At 53.5% G+C, this 25,161-nt stretch overlaps 2 protein-coding genes across 5 annotated transcripts in view; both read right to left on the bottom strand.

Moving 5' to 3' along the window:
* The window catches only part of SRL (sarcalumenin), a 37,114-nt gene extending 36,812 nt beyond the window's left edge, over positions 1-302 (bottom strand). Inside the window, exon 1 of one of the 2 annotated variants that reach the window (XM_006054869.4) lies at positions 217-302. In XM_006054869.4, coding sequence (XP_006054931.1) covers positions 217-277 — 61 coding nt within the window. In that variant the 5' untranslated portion in view covers positions 278-302. The remainder of the gene's footprint in view (positions 1-216) is intronic. The other variant, XM_006054868.4, reaches the window with a different exon arrangement.
* Positions 303-12,370: 12,068 nt separating this feature from the next.
* TFAP4 (transcription factor AP-4) lies at positions 12,371-24,464 on the bottom strand. 3 transcript variants are annotated; one of them, XM_006054870.4, is made up of 7 exons: positions 24,139-24,464; positions 16,380-16,545; positions 16,176-16,274; positions 15,600-15,770; positions 14,973-15,113; positions 14,176-14,331; positions 12,371-13,364 (listed from the first exon to the last, which is right to left on the bottom strand). In XM_006054870.4, the coding sequence occupies exons 1-7, from the start codon at positions 24,225-24,227 to the stop codon at positions 13,179-13,181; spliced, it is 1,008 nt and encodes a 335-aa protein (XP_006054932.1). In that variant the 5' UTR covers positions 24,228-24,464; the 3' UTR covers positions 12,371-13,178. The 3 variants fall into 3 exon arrangements, with proteins under 3 accessions (XP_006054932.1, XP_006054933.1, XP_025130510.1); XM_006054871.4 differs by having other exon boundaries at positions 24,198-24,461; XM_025274725.3 differs by lacking the exon at positions 24,139-24,464 and adding an exon at positions 23,277-24,069.
* Between the last annotated feature and the right edge of the window lie 697 nt (positions 24,465-25,161).

The following is a 25,161-nucleotide window of genomic DNA, read 5'->3' as shown; positions in this document are numbered from 1 at the left end:
TTCCTCCCCACAAGCCCCCTGACTGCTCTCAGGTCTCCACACTCAGTGCCTTCTCAGTGAGACCAGCCGGGAGGCAAAGGGCTGCCATCAGCCTCCAGGAGCCATGGAGGCCTCATCCTCCGTCCACTGCCCGAGCCTCCCACCCCACAGTAAACAGAAAACCTCGGGGGCGTGTGGGGTTGCAGGGTGGCCCGGCCAACCGGCTGGGGGTTGTACCTGCTTGTCCTGGGAGCAGGAGTGAGGCCACGAAGCAGCAGAGCAGGACCAGCGCCCTCATGGTGACTGCCAAGAGAGCCCAGCTGCTTCGGGCCTCTATTTATAGGGCGGGCGGTGGCGGGGGCGGGCGGCAGGGTCACACAGTCACCGGGGCAACTGGGCGGACGTGATGGGCCAGCGGCGTGGACCCCGGAGGCTGCTCTGCGCCTGCAGCACCAGCTGCCACGGGGAAGGCAGGGCCCAGCTGACTCCTCTCCCACGACAGCCCCAGGGTCACGTGACAGGGGTCTCAGGGTGGGCAGGGGTGAGGGTTGTACAGCAGAGAAAAAGTGGGGTGTCCTTTTGGGTCTGGTCTGGGAGTCAGGGATCGAGTCTTCTCAGCACCTGCAGTCATGTGAGCTGAAGTCCGTGTGAGCAGTGCCTTTCACACACCTTGGCTTTGTGGACCAAAGGCCTATTAGACAACAGCCACTGACACACATCTGAGCCCCTCTCCGAAGGTCAAGAGGGTAGAGCCTTGATGGTCAGTTGAGGAAAGCCCGTGACATCTGACCTTTGAGGTCAATGGCGAGGAGCCTTGGCTTCCCTCTCCCCTGGAAGAGACAGAATGCTTACGGGAGGGAAAAGGTACATTGGATGCTGTGTGGTCGGGCAGAGCCCGGATGGACCGGTCCCTGTCCAGCAGCACTTCTGCAACATGCTACTTGATACACTCTTCCTGGGGGCACGTGACGGCCCCCTGAAAGCCAGCTCTAGAAGGGGTGGCGTAGGCTGGTCTTGCTGGGGACGGCGTCCCTGTGGGGGTGACTGTTGGCCGTGGGGGACAGGACAAAAGTCTGGTTGGCATCTTTCACGCACTTCCCATTTAAAACGGTTTTATGAGACACAATGGCCACACAGCAAACAACGTATTCAAAGTGTACAATTCGATATATCTTCACACACGTACACAACCACAATCAAAATGACAGATTCCCCATGCTCGAATTGTCCTCATGTTCATTACAGTCCCTCCCTCTTACCCTCTCCTACCCCTTCCCAGGGCTTCCCAGGTGACGCTGGTGGTAAAGAACACGCCTGCCAGTGCAGGAGACGTAAGGGACACAGTTTCAATCCCTGGGTCGGGAAGATCCCCTGGAGGAGGGCACGGCAACCCACTCCAGTATTCTTGCCTGAAGAATCCTACAGGACAGAGGATCCTAGCAGGCTACAGTCCACTGGGTCGCAGAGTCGGACATGACTGAAGCGACTTAGCATGCACGCATACCTACCCCTTCCCAGGCAACCACTGATCTGCTTCCTGCCACTATACATTAGTTTGCATTTCCTAGATTTTTATATAAATGGAATCATCCCATCTGCGTTCTTTTTTATCTGGCTTCTTTCACATAGTATAATGATACTGAGACATTTTCACATTGTAGCACATATGAATAGTTGACTCCTTTTGATTCTGGGTTGTATTTCATGGCCTGGATAGACCCCAATTTGTTATCCATCACCTGTTGAGAGACTTTAGGTTTTTAAAGCTGCTATAAACATCTATATACAATTCATTATGACATACACTTTCATTTCTTTTGGGTAAATACCTAAGAGTTGGGCTTTGCTGGCAGTCCAGTGGTTAAGACTCTAGGCTTCTACCTCAGGGGTCATGGGTTCAATCCCGGTCAGGGAGCTAAGATCCCACATGCTGCACAGTGTGGCAAAAAAAAATTTTTTTATTCTTTTCCATTATATGTTATAACAAGATATTGAGCACAGTTCCCTGTGCTGTACAGTAGGTCCTTGGTGGTTATCTATTTTATATATAGTAGTGTGTATATATTCATCTCAAACCCTTAATTCACTCCTCTTAGCCTTAACTTTTTTCTAAGATGATCATGCTGCTGCTGCTGCTGCTGCTAAGTCGCTTCAGTCGTGTCCGACTCTGTGCGACCCCATAGACGGCAGCCCACCAGGTTCCCCCGTCCCTGGGATTCTCCAGGCAAGAACACTGGAGTGGGTTGCCATTTCCTTCTCCAATGCATGAAAGTAAAAAGTGAAAGTGAGGTCGCTCAGTCGTGTCCGACTCTTTGCGACCCCATGGACTGCAGCCTACCAGGCTCCTCCATCCATGGGATTTTCCAGGCAAGAGTACTGGAGTGGGGTGCCATTGCCTTCTCCGTCATACCATTTTATAATCCCAACATCAGTTACTCCACATCCTTACCAACATTTAATATGGCCTGTTTTTCAAATTTTAGTGATTCTTATAGGTGTGTAGTGATATCACATTGTAGTTCTAATTTGCACCTTCCTAACAACAAATGATATTAAGCATGTTCCTGTGTATGTATCTGTCATCCACTTCTTTGGTGCATCTTTGATGAAGTGTCTATTCAAATATTTCTCCATTTTTTATGTCTTCTGGAGACAATCCTTTATCAGATATATCATTAGTAAATATTCCCTATCCAGTCTCCGGCTTATCTTCTCATTTATATGTGTATTTCAAAGAGCAGAAATGCTTAATTTTTATAAAGTCCACTTGATCAATGTATTATTTTAAGAATTATACCTTTGGTGTCATACTTAAGAACTCTTTGCCTAACCCAAGGCCATAAAGATTTTTTCCTGTTTTCTCCAGAAGTAGTTTCAGGTTTTACATTTAGATCTATAATACATTTTCTGCTTTTTTAAAAAAATATGTTGCAAGACTGGACTAAAATTTAGATTTTAACAAATGGATATCCAGTTGTTCCAGCACTGTTAAAAGGACTCTCCTGAAGTGTGAAAGTGTTAGTGCTTACTCGTGTCCAACTCTTTGCAACCTCATGGACTGTAGCCCGCCAAGCTCCTCTGTCCGTGGGATTCTCCAGGCAAGAATGGGAGTGGGTTGGCATTCACTTCTCCAGGGAATCTTCTCAACCCAGGGATCAAACTCAGGTCTCCCATACTGCAGGCAGATTCTTTACTGTCTTATCGACCCTGAATTGCCTTTGCATCTTTTAAAAAAAATCAACTGACTATATATGTGGACACCTTGGTGGCCCAGTACTTAGAACTCTACACTTTCATTTCTTCTTTTCCCAGACTTCCATTTCGAGGGGCACAAGTTATATTGCTGGTAAGGGAACTAGGATCTCACATGTCAAACAACTTAATTGACGATATATGTGAGAATCTATTTCCGGACTATGTCCTGTTCCATTCCATATGTCACATATATCACATTCCATATGTGTCTGTCCCTTCACTAATCAAGATTATCAGGAGAAATATCAATAACCTCAGATATGCAGATGACACTACCCTTATGGCAGAAAGTGAAGAGGAACTAAAAAGCCTCTTGATGAAAGTGATAGAGTGAAAAAGTTGGCTTAAAGCTCAACATTCAGAAAACTAAGATCATGGCATCTGGTCCCATCACTTCATGGGAAATAGATGGGGAAACAGTGGAAATGGTATCAGACTTTATTTTTGGGGGCTCCAAAATCACTGCAGATGGTGCTCGCAGCCAGGAAATTAAAAGACACTTACTCCTTGGAAGGAAAGTTATGACCAACCTAGATAGCATATTGAAAAGCAGAGATATTACTTTGCCAACAAAGGTCCGTCTAGTCAAGGCTATGGTTTTTCCAGTGGTCATGTATGGATGTGAGAGTTGGACTGTGAAGAAAGCTGAGTGCCGAAGAATTGATGCTTTTGAACTGTGATGTTGGAGAAGACTCTTGAGAGTCCCTTGGACTGCAAGGAGATCCAACCAGTCCATTCTGAAGGAGATCAGCCCTGGGATTTCTTTGGAAGGGATGATGCTGAAGCTGAAACTCCAATACTTTGGCCACCTAATGCGAAGAGCTGACTCATTGGAAAAGACCCTGATGCTGGGAGGGATTGGGGGCAGGAGGAGAAGGGGACGACAGAGGATGAGATGGCTGGATGGCATCAGCGACTCGAAGGACATGAGTTTGAGTGAACTCCGGGAGTTGGTGATGGACAGGGAGGCCTGGCGTGCTGTGATTCATGGGGTCACAGGGAGTTGGACACGACTGAGCGATTGAACTGAACTGAACTGAATACCTCACTATCTTGATCACCGTGGCTTCCTAATAAATCTTGAAAATAGGTAGTATGAATCCTCCAACTTTGATATTCTTTTTTAAAGTCATTTTAACTGTTCTACATGAATTTGGAAATCAGCCTATCAATTGTTTTTTAAAAGTCTTCTTGAAGTTTAATTGAATTATGATGAATCTGTAGATCAGTCTGAAGAGAACTGATGAGGTATCAGTTGCAATGGGTTATTTTGTGTGTCAACCTGACTAGGTCATGACACCCAGTTGCTGGTCAAAAACAGTGTAAATATTGCTGTGCAAGTGTTTTTCAGATGTGCTTAACATTTAAATCTGCAGTCTTGGACTTCCCACTTCCCTGGTGGTCCAATGGTTAAGAATCTGCCTGTCAAGGCAGGGGACATGGGTTCGATCCTCAGTCTGGGGAACATTCTACATGCCAAGGGGCAACTAAGCCCATGCCCCACAGCTACTGAGCCCACATGCCCTAGAGCCTGTGTTCCGCAACTAGAGAAGCCACTTCAATGAGAAGCCCGCTCACTGCAACTAGAGAGTTTCCCCCACTCACTGCAAGTAGAGAAAGCCCGCACACAGCAATGAACACCCAACACAGCCAAAAATAAATACTTTAAAAATAATTAAACCCCAGCCAGAGTCAAGTAGATCATCCTCTCTAATGCGGGTGGGTCTAACCCAATCAGTTGATGGCTTTAAGCGGCAAGACTGAGGTCCTGCCATGGGGAGGGAGTTCTGCTTCCAGACTGCGATGTCCACACACCTGACTTCCAGCTGCTGCCTCCCCCTTGGATTTCTGATTTTCTGGCCTCCTCTGTAAACACAGATCCCATTGACTGTTTCTCAGCAGACCCCGACTGACACACCAACATTAAGTCTTCCAACCAGTGTTCATGGCTGGGGAGCTGAGAGAGGGCCTCCTTGTGAGGAAGGGGGCCTCATTCGGTCACAGGAGAGAAAAGGACATCTGAACCAAGGAGGCACCCGCTCCACAGGGGGCTTCGAGGGATGGGAGGCGAACGTCACCACCTCACAGAGGACCCCAAGGCTCTGGGCTGAAGGGACTTGTTCAGGGTCACCAACTAGGAACAGAGCTGCTGGGCTTGAGCCCGGATCTGTCCGCCTCACAAACCTGATGCTTCTCCCATCAACCAAGTGAACAGCATCCATGGTGGGGAGAAAGGAGTTAGCACATCAGGGAAGAGGGTGGAGGGCAGGGCGGGGATGTGGGAAACAGACAGAGGGTCAGAGAAACCACAGGAACCCAAGCCAGGAAGACAGGAAGGGTGAGCCCAGCTCCGCTTAAAGGGTTGACTGCATCTGATTTAAAGATGTCCTGTTTGTGGTCAAACAGGTCCTTGTACACCCAGCCAACAACGCACCATAGCCAAAAGGTGAAAAAAGCCCAAGTATCCATCAGCAGATGAATGAATAAATTGAATGTGGTCCAGACATACAATGGGATATTATTCAGTCATTTAAAAAAAAGGAAGAAATACTAAGGTATGCTACAACATGTGGCTAAACCTTGAAAATGCTATGCAAAGTGAAACAAAAGTCACAAAGGACAGCATGTTACTTTGCTAGGATTGCCGTAACAAAATAGCACAGACTGGGGGCTTAAACAAGTTTATTTTCTTACGGCTCTGGGAGCTGAAAGTCCAAGATCAAGGTGTCAGCAGATTTCATTTCTTCTAGAGTAGCCCTCATCAATAGGACCTTCCCATTTACCTCAGGAGTTAGAGACTGTCTTCCTTGGAAGGACCCACATTCCCACCATCCTCCCTACAATAACCCTCACAGAGACCCCTGTTTGAATACCTCCAGTGACAGAGAGTACTACCACAGAGTACTGACTCTGCTGTTCTGCATGCCAGGTGAGGCCCACAGCCAGCCACATGCTCCAGACCTCCTCCCCACTGCCATCCCACCTCCTCGCAGGAAGCCAGGGACACGCACCATGAGGTCCCCGGAGAATGGAGACCGCCCCTCCCCTCATCTCAAACAAGCAGACCCCACTAATCCTCAGTGCCTGTCCACTCCAGACAATTCCTTCTCCCTACAAGGGAACAGGCTGCTATCAATTCTTTTTCCCCGTTTTCAGAGCATCCTCTCTATCTGCCTCAGATAGGCGAGAGGCAATGTGAGAGGGACGACTAATCTTTGGAATGTGTGCAGCACTCGCACGCAGGCTTCTCCAATCGCTGTGCGGTTTCCTCTTGAACTTGATCCTGAGGCTGCCATGGAGACACGCCGCACCCGCGGGAACCTGTGACCTAGGCCCCCTAATTCAGGAAACCCTGCAGCTGTCACTCCTAGCTCCTTTTCAACACCAGGGGTGTGGTGAGGGGGACAGCCGGTTCAGGGAGCTCATTCCTTCCTACGGCTGCCGGATTCAGGGCCCATCCTGCCCCCCAGCCCCCAGTCTTACCCCCCTCCTCTCAGCCAGCACGTGCTCGCGTCAATCAACACCAAAATCTGCAACTCAGCAGGGCAAGAGGAGAGAGGGGACCAAGGCAGGGGACGCCACTGACCCCACGCCCCAACCCAGGACTTGCAGGGCAAGGGAGGGTACGCGGAACTCCAGACGGAGGGGGAAAGACAAAGGCGACAAGGACGGCGGCCTGCAGGAGAGCACAGAGAGGCAGCTGGATGAAGAAGGGATTGTGGAATGGGTCCAGGAGGGGCAGGGGCAGGCAGGGGAGAGCCAGAGACAAATCTGGGGCTAAGAACAACTTGGCCGGCCAGCCCCAAGAGGTGGCTGGAGGATTTGCACGGGCTTTATGTACTGGTCTGAGGCCAGTTAACCAACTGCTAAGGAGGCCAAGGTCACAGGGAGTCCCCTCCCTCTTTCTGCTAGATAGCCCTTCAACATCTCACAGAACTAGGGGGGGCAAATGTTCTGCTGCCACACACCCCCAAATCAGGGCACAAGCAGCGTTTATCATAACCCACCCTGTGCCAGAAAAGCATACAAATGGCTCCCAAATATCCATAAAGTACACCAAGAAAACAAGAATGGGAAGTAATAGGAGATGAAAACCACACAAAGACAGGCACACGAAATGGAGCCATGTGTAAGGCTGATACAAAAGCAAGCGGCAGTGCATACGTAAACCCTCACGTGTGTGTAACTTGATCACTTGCCAATTCAGTATCCTTAAAATAAGAACAAACCAACTGTTCCAGAGAAGTGAAATTATTTCTGCTGCTGAGACTCGACAGGAATTTCTTCTGAGGATCTTCACAAAGAGGACATGGTGCAATGTCACGATCCTTGAGATCAGAGCAGACATACATTTCCCATAAGATTTAATCCCTAACAAAGACCTTAAAATAGGGTGGGGGAGGCCAGTAGGAACCAAGAATGCCTAGTCCCCTCCCAAAGAAACCACCACAAAAGAGGGTCCATGGCACAGGCTTACGATGCCCCTTCACCGTCACTCTGGTGACAGAATCCATAGGCTGGCACAATCTATTTGGGGGACAGTCTCTACTAGAATATATTCACAATGGTCATAAGTTAGAAACACCCTAAGTGTCCATTGTTAAATGACTGGCTAAACAAATTGTGGTATATTCATACAATGCAGTATTCTTAGAAATAAAAAAGAACAAACTGCTGCTGCTACTGCTAAGTCACTTCAGTTGTGTCTGACTCTGTGCGACCCCAGAGACGGCAGCCCACCAGGCTTCCCCGTCCCTGGATTCTCCAGGCAAGAACACTGGAGTGGGTTGCCATTTCCTTCTCCAATGCATGAAAGTGAAAAGGGAAAGTGAAGTCGCTCATTCGTGTCCGACCCTCAGCGACCCCATGGACTGCAGCCTACCAGGCTCCTCCATCCGTGGGATTTTCCAGGCAAGAGTACCGGAGTGGGGTGCTATTGCCTTCTCCCAGAACAAACTGCTAATATACACAAAATCAAATATGAATCTCAGAGAATTATATTGAGAAGCCAGACAGAAAGCGTATATATACTGTACGATTTGTATGACAATATAAAATAAGCAAAACTAGGGACTTCCCTGATGGTCTAGTGATTAAGAATTCATGCTTCCCCTGCAAGGGGCAAGGGATCGATCCCTGGTCAAGGAGCTAAGATGCCACATGCCCAAAGATGTGGCCAAAAATATAAAAAATAGAACTGCTGTGAGATTCTACTCTACACCTACCAAATTGATTGGAAAAAAACCCTGAAAAATGTAGTGATCTGACAATATAATATCAAGTACTGGTGAGGATGCAGAGCAACTCCAGTTCTCAAAATCGCTGTTGCAAAATGGTACAGAGCAACTGTACACACACGTACGTAACTGAACCCATGCAAAACTGTAAACTCTGAATAAGTCCTGTGGCCTGCACCAACAACACTCACCTGGTTTCCATGGGGTACATTAGGTAGGCAAGATGTTAGCACTGGGGGAGGCACGGTGCAGGTGGCCTCCTGTACATTTCTGTAACTACTTCCAACAATTTTTTGTTTGTTTAAGAAACAAACCACTTGAAGGCTTGGTAAGATGATGGCTATATGGGTGTACATTCAGTCTGTGAAAATTCATAGAGCTAAACGCTTCATTACAAGCCCTCTAAGTGTACGTAATACAGTACTTCAATACAAAAGTTTATAAGAAAGGTTTTGTTGAACTTCGCATTGGTCATGTCTCTCCTAGACTCCTTTCCTTTACAAAAAATACAGTCCAAGCTTCTTCTTTTCAGGTCAAGTAGCATGACCTGAAAGTCCTCTACAATCCAGTTCCTACATTATCTCCACTTCTTCCTCCTCCCAGGCCAGTGTCTGCTGTGCCCTTTGGACACCATGCCCTTTCTGAACCCTAGGCCTGGCTCCTGAGTGCCCGGATCCACGGCCTTCCCCACAAAGGTGTGGCCAGAGCAAGATGCACACAGTTCAGTTCAGTTCAGTTCAGTCGCTCAGTCGTGTCTGACTCTTCACGACCCCATGGACTGCAGCATGCCAGGCCTCCCTGTCCATCATCAACTCCCAGAATTTACTCAAATTCATGTCCGTTGAGTCAGTGATGCCATCCAACCATCTTACCCTCTGTCGTCCCCTTCAATCTTTCGCAGCTTTTCAAATGAGTCAGTTCTTTACATCAGGTGGCCAAAGTATTGCACACAGGGCTCCCAGATTCAGCAGGAAGAATGAGCTATTTCATGTGTAGTTTGTAAACAAGAGGGAAGTGGGTAGGGCACAACCTTTGAAAGAATGATGAAGCCCAAGGACACGAGGTAAACTGATTAGAACCAAATGGGTCCAAGATGGCAGACAGGTCAACTTCAACTAGACCTTCATCCTCAGTAACAGCTCAGCAAGCTAAGTGACTCACCAGAAGCTCCAAGACAGTTCCAAGAACATCAAAGACCAAAAAGTGGGTGGTGGTCCAATTCCTGGAAATCTCCACCTCTTCCCCAAAATTGTTGGAATAACTGTCTCACTCATTAGCCTATGAATTACCCAGTCCTTAAGAGCTAACTACCACATTTCGGGGCTGCACTTGCGTTCTTCCATGGTCCACTCGGTGGCATGAGTTTCTCCTGAAACTGCTCCTTCCTTCTGAAATGGCCCACATACTGTGGAGCGTTTCTCTTTAAATAAATCTACTTCTTACCTACCACTCTGTCTCTCACTGAATTCTTTCTGTGACGAGACATCAAGAGCTTGAGCTTCATTCGGTCCTGAAACCAGATGTATGATCTCACAAGACAGTGAGTTTTGGCCACCTTCGAGTCCCAGCCATCTGGGTTTAACTTCCAAGCTGGGCTTTGGCAGGGTCCACACGGGTTCAAGTCCCAATTTGAGGTGAATGGTTTCAGTTTCTTACATTCACTACCTGTGAGGAAATAACATCTCAAACATTGTGGGTTAAAAGGAAACAAGTTATTAACTCTACGGTCATTTGTTCCTTTTCTGACTGCGACATCGTTAAGTCACTGGATCGGCGGGCGCTCCAAACTTCTGCGGCGAAGGAGCCACCACACGCCCCAGCGGGCACAGCAGAAAGCCTGCGAGCGCCTCCGTGCGGAGGACACGCGGGAAACGCACGTTTGCCGCGTCTGCGTGCGGAGCGTGCGTGGGAGGGCACGGGGCGGGGTCGGGCCAGAGCCAGAGAAGCGTGCTATCGGGAGCGCGCGAGATGGCCTGAGGCACCAAAGAGCATGCGCACCGAGGGGCGGGGCGGGGCGAGTCCGGGAAGGGGCGGGGCCGCGGCCGCGCCCCCGATTCCCGCCGCCAGCTCGTGAGACCGCCTACGGTCGCTGGGCTCCCAAGGACAGGTCTTGGGTATTCCCTTGACTCCGCCCCCGAGCTCCGCCTCTGGCCTATAGGAACTGAGTAGTCCCGCAGACACCGGAAGGAGGCGGAGCCTCTGCCCTTGCTTGCCAGACATCCTGGTTCCACAGCGCCCTCTATTGACCCTTTTAGGCGCTGCCTGCAACCCGTAGGACGTGTCTTGCACCTGGCTAAAAGGGGTCGCTCTGCTGGTCTTGGGAAGTGGTGTTCCCGCCCAGATCCTAACTAAGCCCCTTCCCTCAAACACGCGTTTAATTTATGTAAATACACCTAGATACACCCCCAAAAGAGAGAAACCTACAGTGATAATGCTAAGTGAAAGAATCCAGATTCAAAAAGCTAAATATGTAATGTCATATACTATAAATGAGTATATTTATAGCATGACATTTTAGATAAGACAAAACTACATAGGAATCATAGGAATAGAGTCTTGGTTGCCAGGAGCTGGGTGGATCACAAAAGGACAGGGGGAAACATGGGGATGAAGAAACTAATTTCTATTTTGATTATGGTGATGGTAACACAACTATATACATTTGTCAAAACTCCCACAACCAAAATCAAAAAAGTGAATTTTTACCTAAGATAAATTATACTTTAATTTCTTTAAATACTAAAAAACAAAAAGTAGATTGGTGGTTGTCAGGGGATCAGAGAAGAGAGGAATGGGGAGAGATTGATTAATGGATCATTTTAAAACGAGAAATGTTTTGAAACTAGATAGAGGTGATGGGTGCACAGAATAGTAATGTAGTAAATGCTGACTCATTGAAAAGACCCTAATGCTGGGAAAGATTGATGGCAGCAGGAGAAGAGGGTAACAGAGGATGGGATGGTTGGATGGCCTCACTGACTCAATGGACATGAGCTGGAGCAAACTCCAGGAGATAGTAAAGGACAGTGAGGCCTGGAGTGCTGCAGTTCATGGGATCTCAAGGAGGCAGACATGACTTAGTGACTGAACAACAACAAAATGTCATTGAACTGTTCACTTTTAAATGCTTAATTTTAAAATCTGTTAATTTCACTTAAAACAAAAAAGTATTAAAAGTTAAAAAAAATACAGGCCCCTGCCTTCCTTTCTATCCAACAAATTCACATCTAGAAGCATTCAATGTGGGGTGAGGTGTGAATCCACTATTCTGCTCTGACCTCAGTCCCCACATACCTGTCACATACCTGAGGAAAAGCAGGTCAAGAGTGAGATGTTATTAAGCCATTTCTGGTCATACAGGATTAAGAAATTTAACCTTGAGCCCTTATGATTCCCAACTTTCAGAAGAGAAAACTGAGTCTCAAAGATCAAGAGATGTGGCCGAGGTGAAACTGATCAACACCAGACTGATTCCAGGACCTGAGCTCTTAAACACTGCACCTTACTGCAGTGCTCCCTTCCCTTCTGTAGATGAGGATCCTGTGGTTCAGAGACGTTACACAAGCCAGGGAAGTGGCAATCGGGAGCCCTGAACATCCTGGGTCCTTTCTCTAGCAGATAGGAACTATTGGCTTAGCTGTTCATTCTCTCCTGTCTCCCAACCAGGAGAAACTGGGAACTGCTCACCTCAATCCCAACACCATCTCCCATCTTTGCAGAATCCCCAGAGTAAAGCCAGGGAATCTCAGGACCCTGATTTCTCATCATAACACCACAATAATAAGTTGGGGGAGTAATCACGCTCATCCACATCCAGTCCCCTTCCAGCAGGCCCAAACAGTACCCCCAGGGAGCTTTCACCAGCCCCTCAGGACAGCACACACCCAGGAGACAGAGAATCTAAAAAACAAAGTACAAACTTTATTTTGTTTCTTTATAAAGGCACAGGGGCCTCTTGGTTTTCCCCCCCACTTTTTTAACAAAATATAATAGTTTCTCCTTGAACACAAAGACCTCAAAATTGTAAAAAAAAAAAAAAAAAAAAAAACCAAAACCAAAAAAGAACCAACAACAGACAAAACAAAGAGAGAGACAAAGACTTTTTTGGGGTGCAAGATGGGAAACCTGGAGGGAGAGGTGGGGGGCCGGGTAGTGAGGGAGGGGAGGGGAGAAGGGCAGCAGCAAACCCCAACCGAGAAGCAATGGAGACCCCCCGGACCCCCAGAGCCCCGACCCAGCCAGACCCCCAACCCATGTAAGTGCTTAAAGGAGAAAGAACACCAAAAAAAGAGGAGGGAAGGGGTAATTAAAAACTGACGGTCCCGGGTTGGCTCCGGAGAGGGCAAAAATACCTTGGGGTTTTGTTTGATTTTTTTCCCTGGTCTTAAAAACATGTTTCATTGAAAAAATGCTTTTTTGGCGGAGAGAGGCCAGTCACCTCCACGTCCGCTTCCCCAGCCTCCGGGGCCGAGGCCCAGCCCCAGGTGCCCGGGTGCTGCCAGGCGCTCCTGCCGCCCCAGCCCGACTTCGGGTAGGGCGGCTTCACTCAAAGGACGATTTACAGTATTGAAAAAAGAGGTCATAAAAGAGACCCAAATGACGCCGTAAATTTTGTAAAAATTTCTCACTCGTTCACCCTCGTCTCTCTCCCAGTTGCTGCCCCGCCCCCTCCAGCCCCCAGAAGGGAGAGGAGGGCTGGGGGGCTGGTCAGGGAAGCCCCCCGTTCCCTGCCGGCTCCTCCCGGCCCTGGTCCATGGCGTCGCTGTCTGAGGCCTCCGAATCGGAGGCGGTGTCCGAGGCGTGGGCCTCGGGGCAGCCGCGGACCTGCTTCACGATGACGACTCGCCGCTGCTCCTCCTCCTGGCCCTGGGTGCCCTCGATGTGCTGGATTGCCTGGGATTGGGCGGGGGAGGCTGCCGTGAGGATGCGGGGGCCATGTGGACCGCCAGAATCTCCAGCAGTGTCTCCCCCACCACCCACACACCCCAGAAAGGACCAGAAGGAAGCCTGGCAAAAGGAGCAGCCCGTTCAGAGTCAGGGGGAAAACAAACTTTAGACGCTCTCTCCTGAGCTGAATCTGGCTTGGAAGAGGGACAGTGCAAGTCTGCCTGAAGTCATAAGCCTCTCTCCCTTATTTATGTATTTCAAAAGCCTGCCTGTTGGCTTTACTGAAGGTCTCTGTTATTAATTTTATTATTCAGTTTGCCGGGTGCAACTCAAGTTCCCAGGACTTCAATGAACTTTTTTTTTTCCGTTTGGGCCTTTGGGTTGTTTCTTTCTTTGCAATGTCATTGGGCCTCCTAAAGGGGGTCTCTGCACGAGGCTGGGCATAGCAGGGACTTCAGGCTCAACCTTCAGAGTTGAGCATCTTGTTTCTTCCTCCTCCACCTCCACCCTCATCCCAAAACCCAAGAGACAGATGCAAGAACTCTGAAAGCAGGAGGCTCCTGGAACAAAGGACAGCCCCAGCAAACCCCAACGAGGGAAGGAATGGGGTCTTCCCGGCCATCCGGTCCCTCCCTCTCTGCCCCTCACCCAGGATACAGAGATGGAGACCCATCTGGCTTCCAGACCTCCTCCCCCCACTCAACGCTCAATATCCCTGTCTCTATCCCCTCCACCCCCCCACTTTCTAATCTCCCCCCAAAGGGCCTGTTCCCAGGGAGCAGCCCCCAAGCACTGCCCTCTCCCCAGGCCCAGGTACCTGCACGATGGTGTCCAGATTTTGCCGGGACGTTGAAACAGAGTTGATGACCGAGGAGGGGCCCATGGTAACGACGTTGATGTGGTGGGAGGGAGGGGGTGCCGGCGCCGGCACTATCACCGTGGGGTGCTGGGTGGGGGCCGGAGTGGGCAGGAGCTACGAGACAAGGGGCCCTCAGTCTCTTTGCAAAGGTTCTAGGAGAAGCCCCTTCCCTTCTGTCCATCACAGAGGGTGCGGACAGTCCTCCAAACCATCTCCCTCCGCCCACCACCTGGGGAGCCTCCACCAAACACCCCAGCAGCCCATCAACCTCCTTCACTCACAGCTCGGGGATGCCCAAATCATGACCCCTCCCACCCCTCTTATTTTAAGAAATGAAGGCAAGGTGACCTGGAGAGGGACTTCTGGCCATCTGAGACTGCACGGGCCTTCTCTCTCCAGAGCAATGCCAGCATTTCACATTTAATAAATACAGTGGTTGGGAGTTCAGATTGAATCTAGATGGCCAGGGTTCAAATCCCGGCCCCACTTCACTGAGAAATCTTGGGCGTATTAGTGAACCTTTCTGTGCCTCCAATTCCTCATCAGTAGAACAGGAGTAATAACAGCTCAGGCCTCAAAGCGCTGCTATAAGGAGTCAACGTAATCATGTAGGCAAGACACCTGGGAGCCAGGAATGTCCACACTACTGCGACTGAGGCCCTGGGTCAGCCCTGCTGGACACCCGGTGGCACTGATGTTGGGTCTGAGAGCCCCAGCCCAGGTGTGGGCGGCCCCTGCAGGCCCCTCCCGCTCACCTGGGTCCGCAGGTGCTGCTGTTCCCGCTCCAGTTTCTCCTGGTGCAGCAGCCGGACCTGCTCCTGCTGCTGCTGCAGCTGCACCTGCTGTGCGATCACCTTGAGCTTTTCCGGGTACATGTGGGCCTCCAGGGAGCGGACCTGGGGGTGGAGCAGTAGGGCTCAGGGGCGGGGCCCTTCGCAACGTATTCAGGATGGAGACCAAAGTCCTGCACCATAGCCGCGGGGCCCAAGCTGACTCCTCTCCCTCCCGCAGGCTGTGCTCCCTCCCTGCCCACCTCCAGCCCCAGGCCTTTGCCCATGTAGTTCCCTCTGCCTGGAGCACCCTTCTCCCCTCTCTGCTCCTCCCACCCTCACAAGGAAGCTGTGGGGTGGAACCAGCCCAGATCCCCCCTCGCTGATGCCCACTGATCCACTGTGGCCTTTATCACGGATGAGTGTTTACAGTGTGAGTGCCTCTGACTTATCTCCCCAGGCGCAGACAGGGACCACCCCCCCCAGGGCAGGAACCTGTCTGGTTTGCTCCCCACTGATCACCCCACCGGACACCCGACTCCCAGCCCCGGCACAAAGCAGGAGCTCTGAGCCAACAGCATCGCCTCGCCTGCCTCACCCCACCCGCCTCACCTGCTCCTCCAGCATCATGCGCACTGAGCGCTCCTTGTCCAGTTGCTGCCGCAGCTCGATCATCTCCCGCCGCAGATCCTCTGCCTTCTCGTCCTCCCAGATGTCCGGTGAGCCAATGCCCTCGTCTTTGTCCTCTGCCCGCCGCCGCTTGGGGGACGAGCCGCTCAGCTCCTGGGGAACCCCCAGGGGCTGATGAGTGTGCGGTGATACTGCATACATCACCACCACCACCACCAGGGCAGTGCGGAGCTCCATCGCAGCCCCCCACCAGAGCTGTCAAACCCAGGTGCACATGCACGAGGGAGCCCCCCTGTGCAAATCCACCAAGCCAAGGCTGGAAAGGGAGGCAGAAGGGACCTGCTTTCCCAAAGTCACTCGGTTGCTTCTAGAGCCCGCCCCACTGCACTGCACTTGCCCATGGCTAAGTCAGGACCCTGGGCAGGAAGGCAAGTGCCAGAAGTAGGCAGGTCAGTAGGAAATAAGGGACCCACAGCAACATCACAGTCCCAAGCCAGTGGTTGGGCCCGGACATGCCCATGCCAGGGAAAGGGCACCAAGAGGAGGGCAGAGCGCTACCTGGATAAAGCGCTTGAGCTGTGTGTTCTGCTGCAGGAGCCGGGTCTTCTCCTGCTCCAGGGAGAAGATGTACTCTGCCGTCTGCTGGAGAATGGCTGCCTGAGGGCAGGAGGGACGAGTCAGGGACCCCAACTGTTGGTATCTCCCGAGTCTCCCCCTCCAGCCCACCTCCTCCTCCAGGAAGTCCTCCTGGCACTCGCTCACCTTGCTGAGCTTCTCTCCATCTGTGTGGGGGATGAGGGTCTTGAGGGACTGGAAGCCCGCGTTGATGCTCTGCATGCGCCTCCGCTCGTTGCTGTTGGCGATCTCCCGCCGAATCCGCCGCTCCTGGTCCCGCTGAGTCTCAGGGGTCAGTGGAATGTTGGCCAGGCTACAGGAGAACAGGGATGGGCTCAGGCTGGGTGCCCTCCATGCCTGGTTCCCAGTGGGCCCCTGTCTTCATCTCCAGAGGGCCCAAGAGTAACAGGCAAGCTGCCCCTACAGAATATACCGACTCTGTCTGATGCCTACACCCCCCAGCAGACCAGGGGGCTGATGGAGTAGCATGTTCTGAAATGCCTGGCTGTCAACGTCAGTGTGTGGACCCCAAGTCTTGACCCCATTGTCTGGCCAACAGGCCTGAGTGGGACCCGGAAACCCACATGGCTAAGAATCCCTGTGATTGGATGTGGGTGGCCTCAGGTGATAATCAGAGACACCTGCTCTTGGGACATCTCTGAGCTCCTCGCTGTGCCCCCAGGGCCCCCTCCTTCAGGGTCGCAGGCTTGACGATGGAGGAAGATGTCCCTCCTCCCTTCCCATCTCCGCAGCCACGTACGCTCCTACGTAAGCCTCCAGCCCAGCCCAAGACACTGTGCTAAGACTGCCAAGACAAGCCGGGTACCAGTCGCTCTAGGAAGAAGACCCAGCCAGCACCCCCTAGGGACAGTTTGTGCCCAAGCCCACCCACCCTGAAAGGCAGGCCCACCCTGGGCCAGAAAAGCGAGGCTCCCAGCACACAGCAGGCGATGTTATTGCATAGTATGTGATCGCATCTCGCAGGAGAGGCAGCCAGTGGAAGGGGACGAGGCTGCAGGCTGAGAGGCGTTGGCGGGAGACAGAGCCAGCAGCGGGGCTGTGGGCCCAACGCCACTGCTCCCGAGGGGTGGGCCTGTGTGTGGCCTGGAAGAGGGAGGCTCCCCTCCCCGGCCCTCTCCTGCAACTCCCCCACCCTGGCCTGATGGCTTCCAGATGCCAGGCTCCCAGAAGAGGCCACCGGCCCCACCCAAAGCCACAGCCCCAGCTTCCTCCTGAGGGGCCCTGCTGGGGTGACCTGGTCCAGGCCCGGGCCAAGACAGCTCACACCCCCAGATCTGAGGAAACGTGGGGAGACGGTTCTGAGCAGCTTTGTTCCATCGATGGCGGAGCAGCCTGCGCTCAGAAGCAGGTGCCCCGGCCCCTCTGACCACCCCCAGGAAAAAAGGAGTTTGCTGGGAAACCGTGGAGGGGAGCGCATCTCCCGCAGCTGGAGACCAAGGTCTTCCTGGCCCCCCACCCACCCTACCTGTCCCTCCTCATTCCCCTGAGCGACCCCCTGAACTTGCCCTTGCCCCTTCCTGGGTCTCTGCCACCTGTCCCCACGTGAGGGTGATCGGCTAGGGGTGAGCTGGGAGCAAGCTTCACATCAGCTGCTGCCAGGGGTCCACAGACCAGCCCTGTCCTCCACCAGCAGCCCCAGCGTCTCCCAGGGAGCCCCCCAACCCCCCCGCCAAGATACAGTTCCCTCAGAGCACTGGAAAAGGGGGCCCATGACCCCCCGTTTACAAATGAGACTGAGGGCTCAGAATGGGAGGGATGTGGTTTCCCGGTTAGCCGGGCACCTGGCTCCCCCATTTCCGGGCCAGGGGCACCTCACATCTCTCAGTTTCCCTGACCTGACAGTGGGAAGCTTCCCGGGTGGCGCTAGTGGTAAAGAACCCACCTGCCAACGCAGGAGACATAAGAGACGCGGGTTCGATCCCTGGGTGTGGAAGATCCCCTGAAGGAGGAAATGGCAACAACCCATTCCAGGATTCTTGACTGGAGAATCCCATGGACAGAGGAGCCGGCGGACTATATAGTCCATAGGGTCGCAAAGAGTAGGACACAAATGAAGTGACTTAGCATGCACCCGCACAGTGGGGGTGATGGAGAAAAAAAGAAAATGAAGGTCAGAGACCTGATGCACAGTGGCTTGCCTGCCCTTTGCTGGTTGGGGGAGAAGGGAGATCAGAGCTGAGTCTGGGCTCCCAGGCCTGCCAGCACCCTCCAGACCCTCTGCGGCAGGTGGATTAAAGAGATGGGGAGAGATGTCCCCAGGAATCCAACGCACCTGGTGACTGACATCCATCTGGGAGTTTCCTATTCCCCCACCCGGAGAGATACAGGGAGAGACGCCCCCACTCACCCATTCCCTGGGTTCCCTCCTGGTGATGCCCAAAGACCAGAGCTGACCAGAGCATTAAAGGGTCAAAAAGGAGCCCCACCTGCACCTCTGGGCCGCTCTGAGTGCTGGCCCTTCCAGAAGGCCCACCTGTAGAGCCTAGCCACAGAGTTACTGTTTTTTTAAAGTCTTGAGAATTAGGACTGGTGCTTTCACTGCTGAGGGCCCAGGTTTAACCCACCCCTGGTTGGGGAACTAAGATCCTGCAAGCCACTTGGTGAGGCCAAAAAAATTAAAAAAGTAAAAAGTCTTAAGTTCTTAACATAATATGCTAAAGACTCACTTCGCTGGAATTATCTCACTGAACCATCTCAACCTTCCTCTGAGTCAAGTGGCCTGATGGGATGAAGACACTGAGGCTTGGGAAGGGAACAGCTTTGGTGTGTGCTGAAGCTGGGACTTGAACCCCGGTCCCAGCACCACAGGTCAGATGCCCTGACAGACAGGTGACAGTCATGGCGTAGAGAGGCTGCGCACAGGTGTGCACTGTCAACCGGTCAGCTCTTACTGCCATTCACAGGACTTTTTTGTATTTTTCCTTGACCGCCATGGACACCTAGTGGCTGAGCTGCAATGAGGAATCCAGGGTTCTGGGAGGGGAACTGGCATGCCCAAGGTCCGGCAGCCACACCAGGATACGACAGGCACCTGCAGGAGCCAAAATGCATGCTCTCCTCCACTGCCTTCGGGCGGCACCCTTTACTGAGGGCTCACATACAGCCCTGTAGCCCCCCTGCCTCCCAGCCGAGACTCACCAACTCTCCAGCCTGAAGCCAGAACCCAACAACCCACCCCCTACCCCGCCTGCACCCCGCCAGCCCACTCATCTGCTCAGGAAACCTCAGTCCTGGGGAGCCAACCTCTGGCCCTTCCCTTCTCCCCAAGATGCCCACGAGGTGGGGTGACACCAAAGGAGACCACAGGACCCCAGGCCTGAAAGCTCCAAACCTCCCCAGAGGGAAGGGGGCCTGGCTCTTCTGAATGGTCCATGCTGTCCCCTTCAGCACCAAGTCCCTCAGCCCTGCCTCCTGGTTCTGGAACCAGCTGCTGGTTAAGCTCGTGCAGACTTAAGCTCAGAAAACAGACTTCACCCCAAAGCCATAGTTCTTCATAGGGATTTGGGCTGCCACCAAGACCAACTCACCTAAATAGCCCTGGAAGTTTCTTTAATAGAATGCAGACTAACCCAAAGTTCTGATGAGTGGAATCACGACTAACCAGGGGTTCTGACTGCTGGCCTGCCAGGGGCTCCTATAAAGGATGGCTAATTAGCATTTCCAGCTGCTACTGTACTAGATAAAGTGGGTTTTTCTGCAAACGCCTGGAAGTTCCTTACCTTTCTTTATGAGTTTTGCAGAAGTACACCCGATTTACAGTAATTGTAAGGTCCTTCCACTCTTTCACATCAACTTCAGAATCCCCAGGTCAGCGGTGAGGCCTGGTCCACAGACACTGTCTCTCTCTCCTCTCCCTCCTTGACAGCCCTCAGCCAGCCGGTCTCCTGGGGTTGGGCAGCTGGTGGCAGAGCCTCCAGTGCCAAGACCAGAGCTGCTGCTCCCACTCTCAGGGTACCCCCACGACAACCCCTCCCTCCCTCCCCACAGAATAACCCTGGCATCCCAACCAGAGGCTCAAGGGCAGGAAGCAGGCTCTTCAAGTCTAGATCCCAACCTATACCCTTCCCTTCTGCCCAGCCCAAGTGCAAATGGGTATCCCATTCCCCACACCCACCCCCCAATACCCACCCAGCTCCAGCCTCAAATTAGCCATTGAGAGCTCTCATTTCACGCTGCCCCAAAGTCATTCACAAACCTACCACTCAATGTCTACGCAGTCAGAGGTGGGAAAGCCCACTTGGAGTTTTTCCTATACCCCAAAAAGGAGGACAGGAGGAAGATGACCCTCTCACCAAGGATGCCCAAGGCCCCCATCCTTCTCCTGCAGCAGCTACTGAAGCAGCCTGAGGCCCTGGCCCATGCCCGTTGCTTCTATCCATACACCCTGCCTACGGTTCCAGAACAAACCATGTCCGGACTGTCCCCATGAGAAATACCCCCTCCCCCCAGTTCCTTCAGCCTCTCAGAGGGAGGCCTGTATTGGGTTCTAGTGGAAACTCCAGTCCTGCCACTTACTAGCTGTGGAATCCCAAGCTTAGGCACTTTGTCTCTTGAAGCCTCAGTTTCCCCATTCAAAAAATGGGCACATACTGCCTCACTTCACAGGGTCATAGTGAAGTTTAAAAGAGATGGAGGAGGAGGACTTCCCTGGTAGTCCAGTGGCTAAGACTCTGAGCTTCCAGTGCAGGCGGGCCTGGGTTTGATCCCTGGTCAGGGAACTAGATTCCACATGCTGCAGCTCAGTGTTCTCACGCCACAACTAAAGATCCCTCATGCTGCAATGAAGATCGAAGATCCCGCATGCCACAACTAAGACCCAGCGCAGACAAGTAAACAGAAAGGTAAATAAATAAGAGAGAGAGATCGAGAGTAACAAGATGCTTTGCTTTTCCAGAGTCTGTACCCAAGACTCCAGAATTCACGCACCTAAGGAAACTGACAAGACTCTGTAGCACCATGAGACTTCCATCTCTTAGGAGAGGGGCAAGTTCTAGTTCATTGCAGTGTCTTCAATCCCAGCACATGGTGTGTATGCTTAGTCGCTCAGCCATGTCTGACTCTTTGCGATCCCATGGACTGTAGCTCACCAGACTCCTCTGTCCATGGGATTCTCCAGGCAAGAATACTAGAGTGGGTTGCCATGCCTCCTCCATGGGATCTTCCCCACCCAGGGATTGAACCTGTGTCTCTTATGTCTCCTGCACTGGCAGGTGGAGTCTTTACCACTAGCGCCACCTGGGAAGCCCCAGCACAAAGTAAGTGTCTCATAAATACCAGACCAGGGACCCAACACACACTCCAAAGCCCCTAATTGTTCTGTAGCTCCCTCTGAGGGGAGCTGGCCTCTTTCTCCCTGGCAGCGGGCAGCTAAACTCTTTAAGACCACCATGCTCCTGATTCTAAGAATCCAAGCGCCACTTAATAGCTACCAGGCACTTTCCACACGCATAGCCAAGCTTCACAGGTGCTTCATTTTACAGACGCTGAGAGCAGTTAGTCAACGGGTCCAAAACCACACAGTGTGTGAGGGTGCCGCTGTCAGGTACGCCCATTCCGTCCCACCCCCACCCCCGCCCACGGTCCGGTACAGTTCACTCCTGCAGGCAGGTCTGGGAGACCGAGAAGAGAAGCAGGGAGCCCTGCTAGTCAACGAGGGATGGAGCAAAGTCCACCAGCCTGAGAAGCCAGTATATCCGGCCAGAAGGTCCTGCCCAACCCACACTCAATCCTACCTCATCCTGCAGCTCCGTCTGAAAATGAATAAACCCAGAGGCCCCAACTCCACACCCAGCACATAGGTTGACAACTGCCTCACAGCTGGGCAAGCCAAGCAGTCCCCGTGCCCAAGCCTGGGGCACTTGGTCCCTAAGGAACTGCTGGATTTCTCCGAAGCGGGGCTTGGAACAGAAACAGGTCAAGCTGGAGTCCTAGGGGGCCCAGAGAGGACTCAGCCAAGGCTCAGGCTTTGTGGCCAGAGGGTCCTATGTTGCCACGCCTGCCTGAGGTCGGGCCCAGGATGTCTGCTCCAGCATCTGGGGCAGCTCAACCCACCTCCTCACTGCCCAGCCTTCCCTTCCCGGAGCAACCAGCAGCTCAGGGTAACAGCAGGGATCAGAGTTCAAGTCCCAGCCCCACCACTTGCCCTACCTGTTCCTTCCCAAACCTGTGTCCTCCACCCACACAGAAATTATAAAGCCACTTAACTAACAGAGGAAGACTGTTAACAATTTGATTAAAGAAGTCTTGCAAAACGAGACCCTACAACGTATTACAAGCTCCAGAATTGTTTTCTTTTTCTTTTCACTTATTACAGCTAAGCCCTCCAGGTGGATGGACCTTGGGGAAGGGCCAACACTCAGGACTGCTGACTGCCTACCACCTTGAACTTGAGAGTAGTTAAGGCAGAAGCCCTGTGAGGGGAGAGGGGGCGGGAACGATGTATACGTGTGCAGCAACCTCCCCCTAGCCTGGTTTCTGCAGCCCGCGGTGTCCACCAGCCTTGGCCACACCGCCTGCGACTCCTCCTCCCTCAATCCCCGCCTTGCCTGCCCGGGGCGGCAGAGCACGTGGCCCCAGCCCTGGGGAGCCATTTCTCTCCGAAAGCCGCACGGGAGGAAAGGAGCCACAGGTCCCAAACTTGGACCCGCAGAGAACAGCCCACGCGGTATCGCCGTCCCGCAGACAGTGTTCAGTATGCTGATACACAGGCCCTTCTAGCGATCGGAATTGCGGGCGTGTGCATTTTAACAAGTGTCCAGGGCGACTCCCCTAACCCATTACTCTTCTGCAAAGGATAGATCCCGGAGCAACCCGGGCCAAATTTAGGGAGCAGCTCCTGGGGAGGGCTACGGATCTTGGACCACCCACCCACCCAGCCTGCTGGGCAACTGGATGCTTTCGGTTTATGACTGGGGGGAGGGGCGTGAGACACGAAAGTTTGCAGCCGAGGCCTACATGCGGCGGGCAGAGATCCGGCGAGACTAGGGGTAGCCTACGGTGCCCACTCCCCAAAAAGCCCCTTACCCGGCCTGCCTCGCCCATCCCGCCCGCGGGGGCCGAGCTTTGTGCGGGTAAAGCATGGCCTGGGCGCGCCTACAACTCCCACAATGCCGCAAAGACGCGGCATGGAGAACTACAGCTCCCGCGAGGCTGCGCGCGGAGGTCCGCCTACTCCAAGAGGGCTGCAGAGTCACGTCCAGGCCTCGCTAGTAAACAGCGCCCGGGCGCGGGCGGCGAGCTAGTAAGCGGCCGCCAACGTGCCCGGGTCCGCGGCGCTCCTGGCGGGCCGCGCTGGCTTCCCGGGTCCCGCCCACTCCCTCACCCCCTCTCCAGCACGCCCCCAGACCCCGCTGCAGCCCCGGTCCCAGCAAACACTCACAACCACCCGGCTCCCCGCACCCCCCTCCCCGCGCCCGAAGCCGCGGCATGGCTGCATTGTAGCCCCTGGCCCCTTGGCCCCACGCGAGACACGGGCCCCCCAGTCTCCCTTGGAGTGGGGGGGCCCAGAGAGAGCGATGAAGGAGGGAGAGGAAGGAAGCCGCTGCGGGAGGGGGGAGGAGGAAGCGCGGGGGGGAAGCCACCAGCACCAAGCATGGCCGGGACTGCTGCAGAACCACGTGGGTCTGTTTGCAATTTACAAACGTCGCGACTCGCCCGCCTGCAGCGGACAAAAGTGACCGGGGCCGCTCGAGGCCCCCATGTTCCGAGGGAGGAAGGTCCCCAGACGGCCCAAGCCTGGCGCGCGGGGCTGCAGCCGCCTCGGCGGATAAGAAAGGCGAGAGGGTCCGCGGCGCGGGCCATGCGTGCGCACACGCGCGCCCGCCCGGGCTGACTGGCCGGGGGCTGCAATCTTGGGAAGGGGGTGAGGGGGAGGAGGAGTACACACCTACAGAGCCCTCCTATCACTTCTTTCTCTGTTTTCCTGAAATGTTGCAAAGAGGGCACCTTCTGAGTGGGCATCATGAAATACTCCATAGCGATCAGCCCCCCTCCTTTGCACGAGCCAGGTCCCGCGGTCCGCCGGAGAATGCAAGATGGAAATCCGAATCAAAGGGCAGCGCCGGACGGAGGTGCAGAATCGGCCGGTCCCAGATGCTGGCTGCGGCGGCGGCGAGGGGAGGGAGGCGGGCGGGAGGGGCGGGAGGGAGGTCTCTCCGGCCTGCCTCCCCGGGCGTGTGTATGTGTGTGTGTGTGTGTGTGTGTCTGTGTGTGTTTGCAGCTGATCAGATGTCTGTTTCAAGGCGGGAAACAGCTGGTGAAAACTCAGCACTCCCCCGGCCTCCTTCCGCGGAGTAAGGAATTGCATGTAAACAAAGGACTATTTGCAGCGCCCCCCGGGCGGCGCGAGGCCGGGGCGAGAGGGGCGCGGGCCCCCGGGGGCGGGTGGTGGCCCCGGTCTGCGGGCCACCCCCCACTCCAGCTCCGGGTGCTGGGGCCGCGGGCGGCCTTGGGGGCGCGGCGTGAATGGAGCGAGCTGCGGCCGAGCTACATGCGCCACTATGGGTGATGAGGTCCATCAGCTGACAGGTTGGCAAGCGTAGCAAAAAAAAAAAAAAGAAAGAAACGGCCAGCCACAGCTAGGGAGCCCAGCTTGTGCGCCCGGGGTCCGACGGGGACTGCCCGGTACAGGGTCTGCGCCCTCGAAGACCCTCGCGGGGCGGGAGCGCGCTGCTGGGCCCGGCGAAGCCGAAGGCGGCCTGGGGTGCTGCTCGGAGCTTTTTTTTTTTTTTTTTTTTTTTTTTTTTTACGGTTGCAACTGCTCCGAGAGGAGCCGCTCTGGCGCGCTCCCTCCAAGCCCAGGGCCCCCTGGAAACTTGCGTCACAGCCACCGCTTCCCACATGTAACTTGGGGCCGACTTCAGAGGCCGAACGGCCCCCTCCCTCCCTCCCTCCCTGCCCAGCTGCCCGC

Source organism: Bubalus bubalis, chromosome 24 (assembly GCF_019923935.1).
Source record: "Bubalus bubalis isolate 160015118507 breed Murrah chromosome 24, NDDB_SH_1, whole genome shotgun sequence".
NCBI classification, from domain to species: domain Eukaryota; kingdom Metazoa; phylum Chordata; class Mammalia; order Artiodactyla; family Bovidae; genus Bubalus; species Bubalus bubalis.
This window is presented reverse-complemented; position numbering and strand designations above follow the sequence as displayed.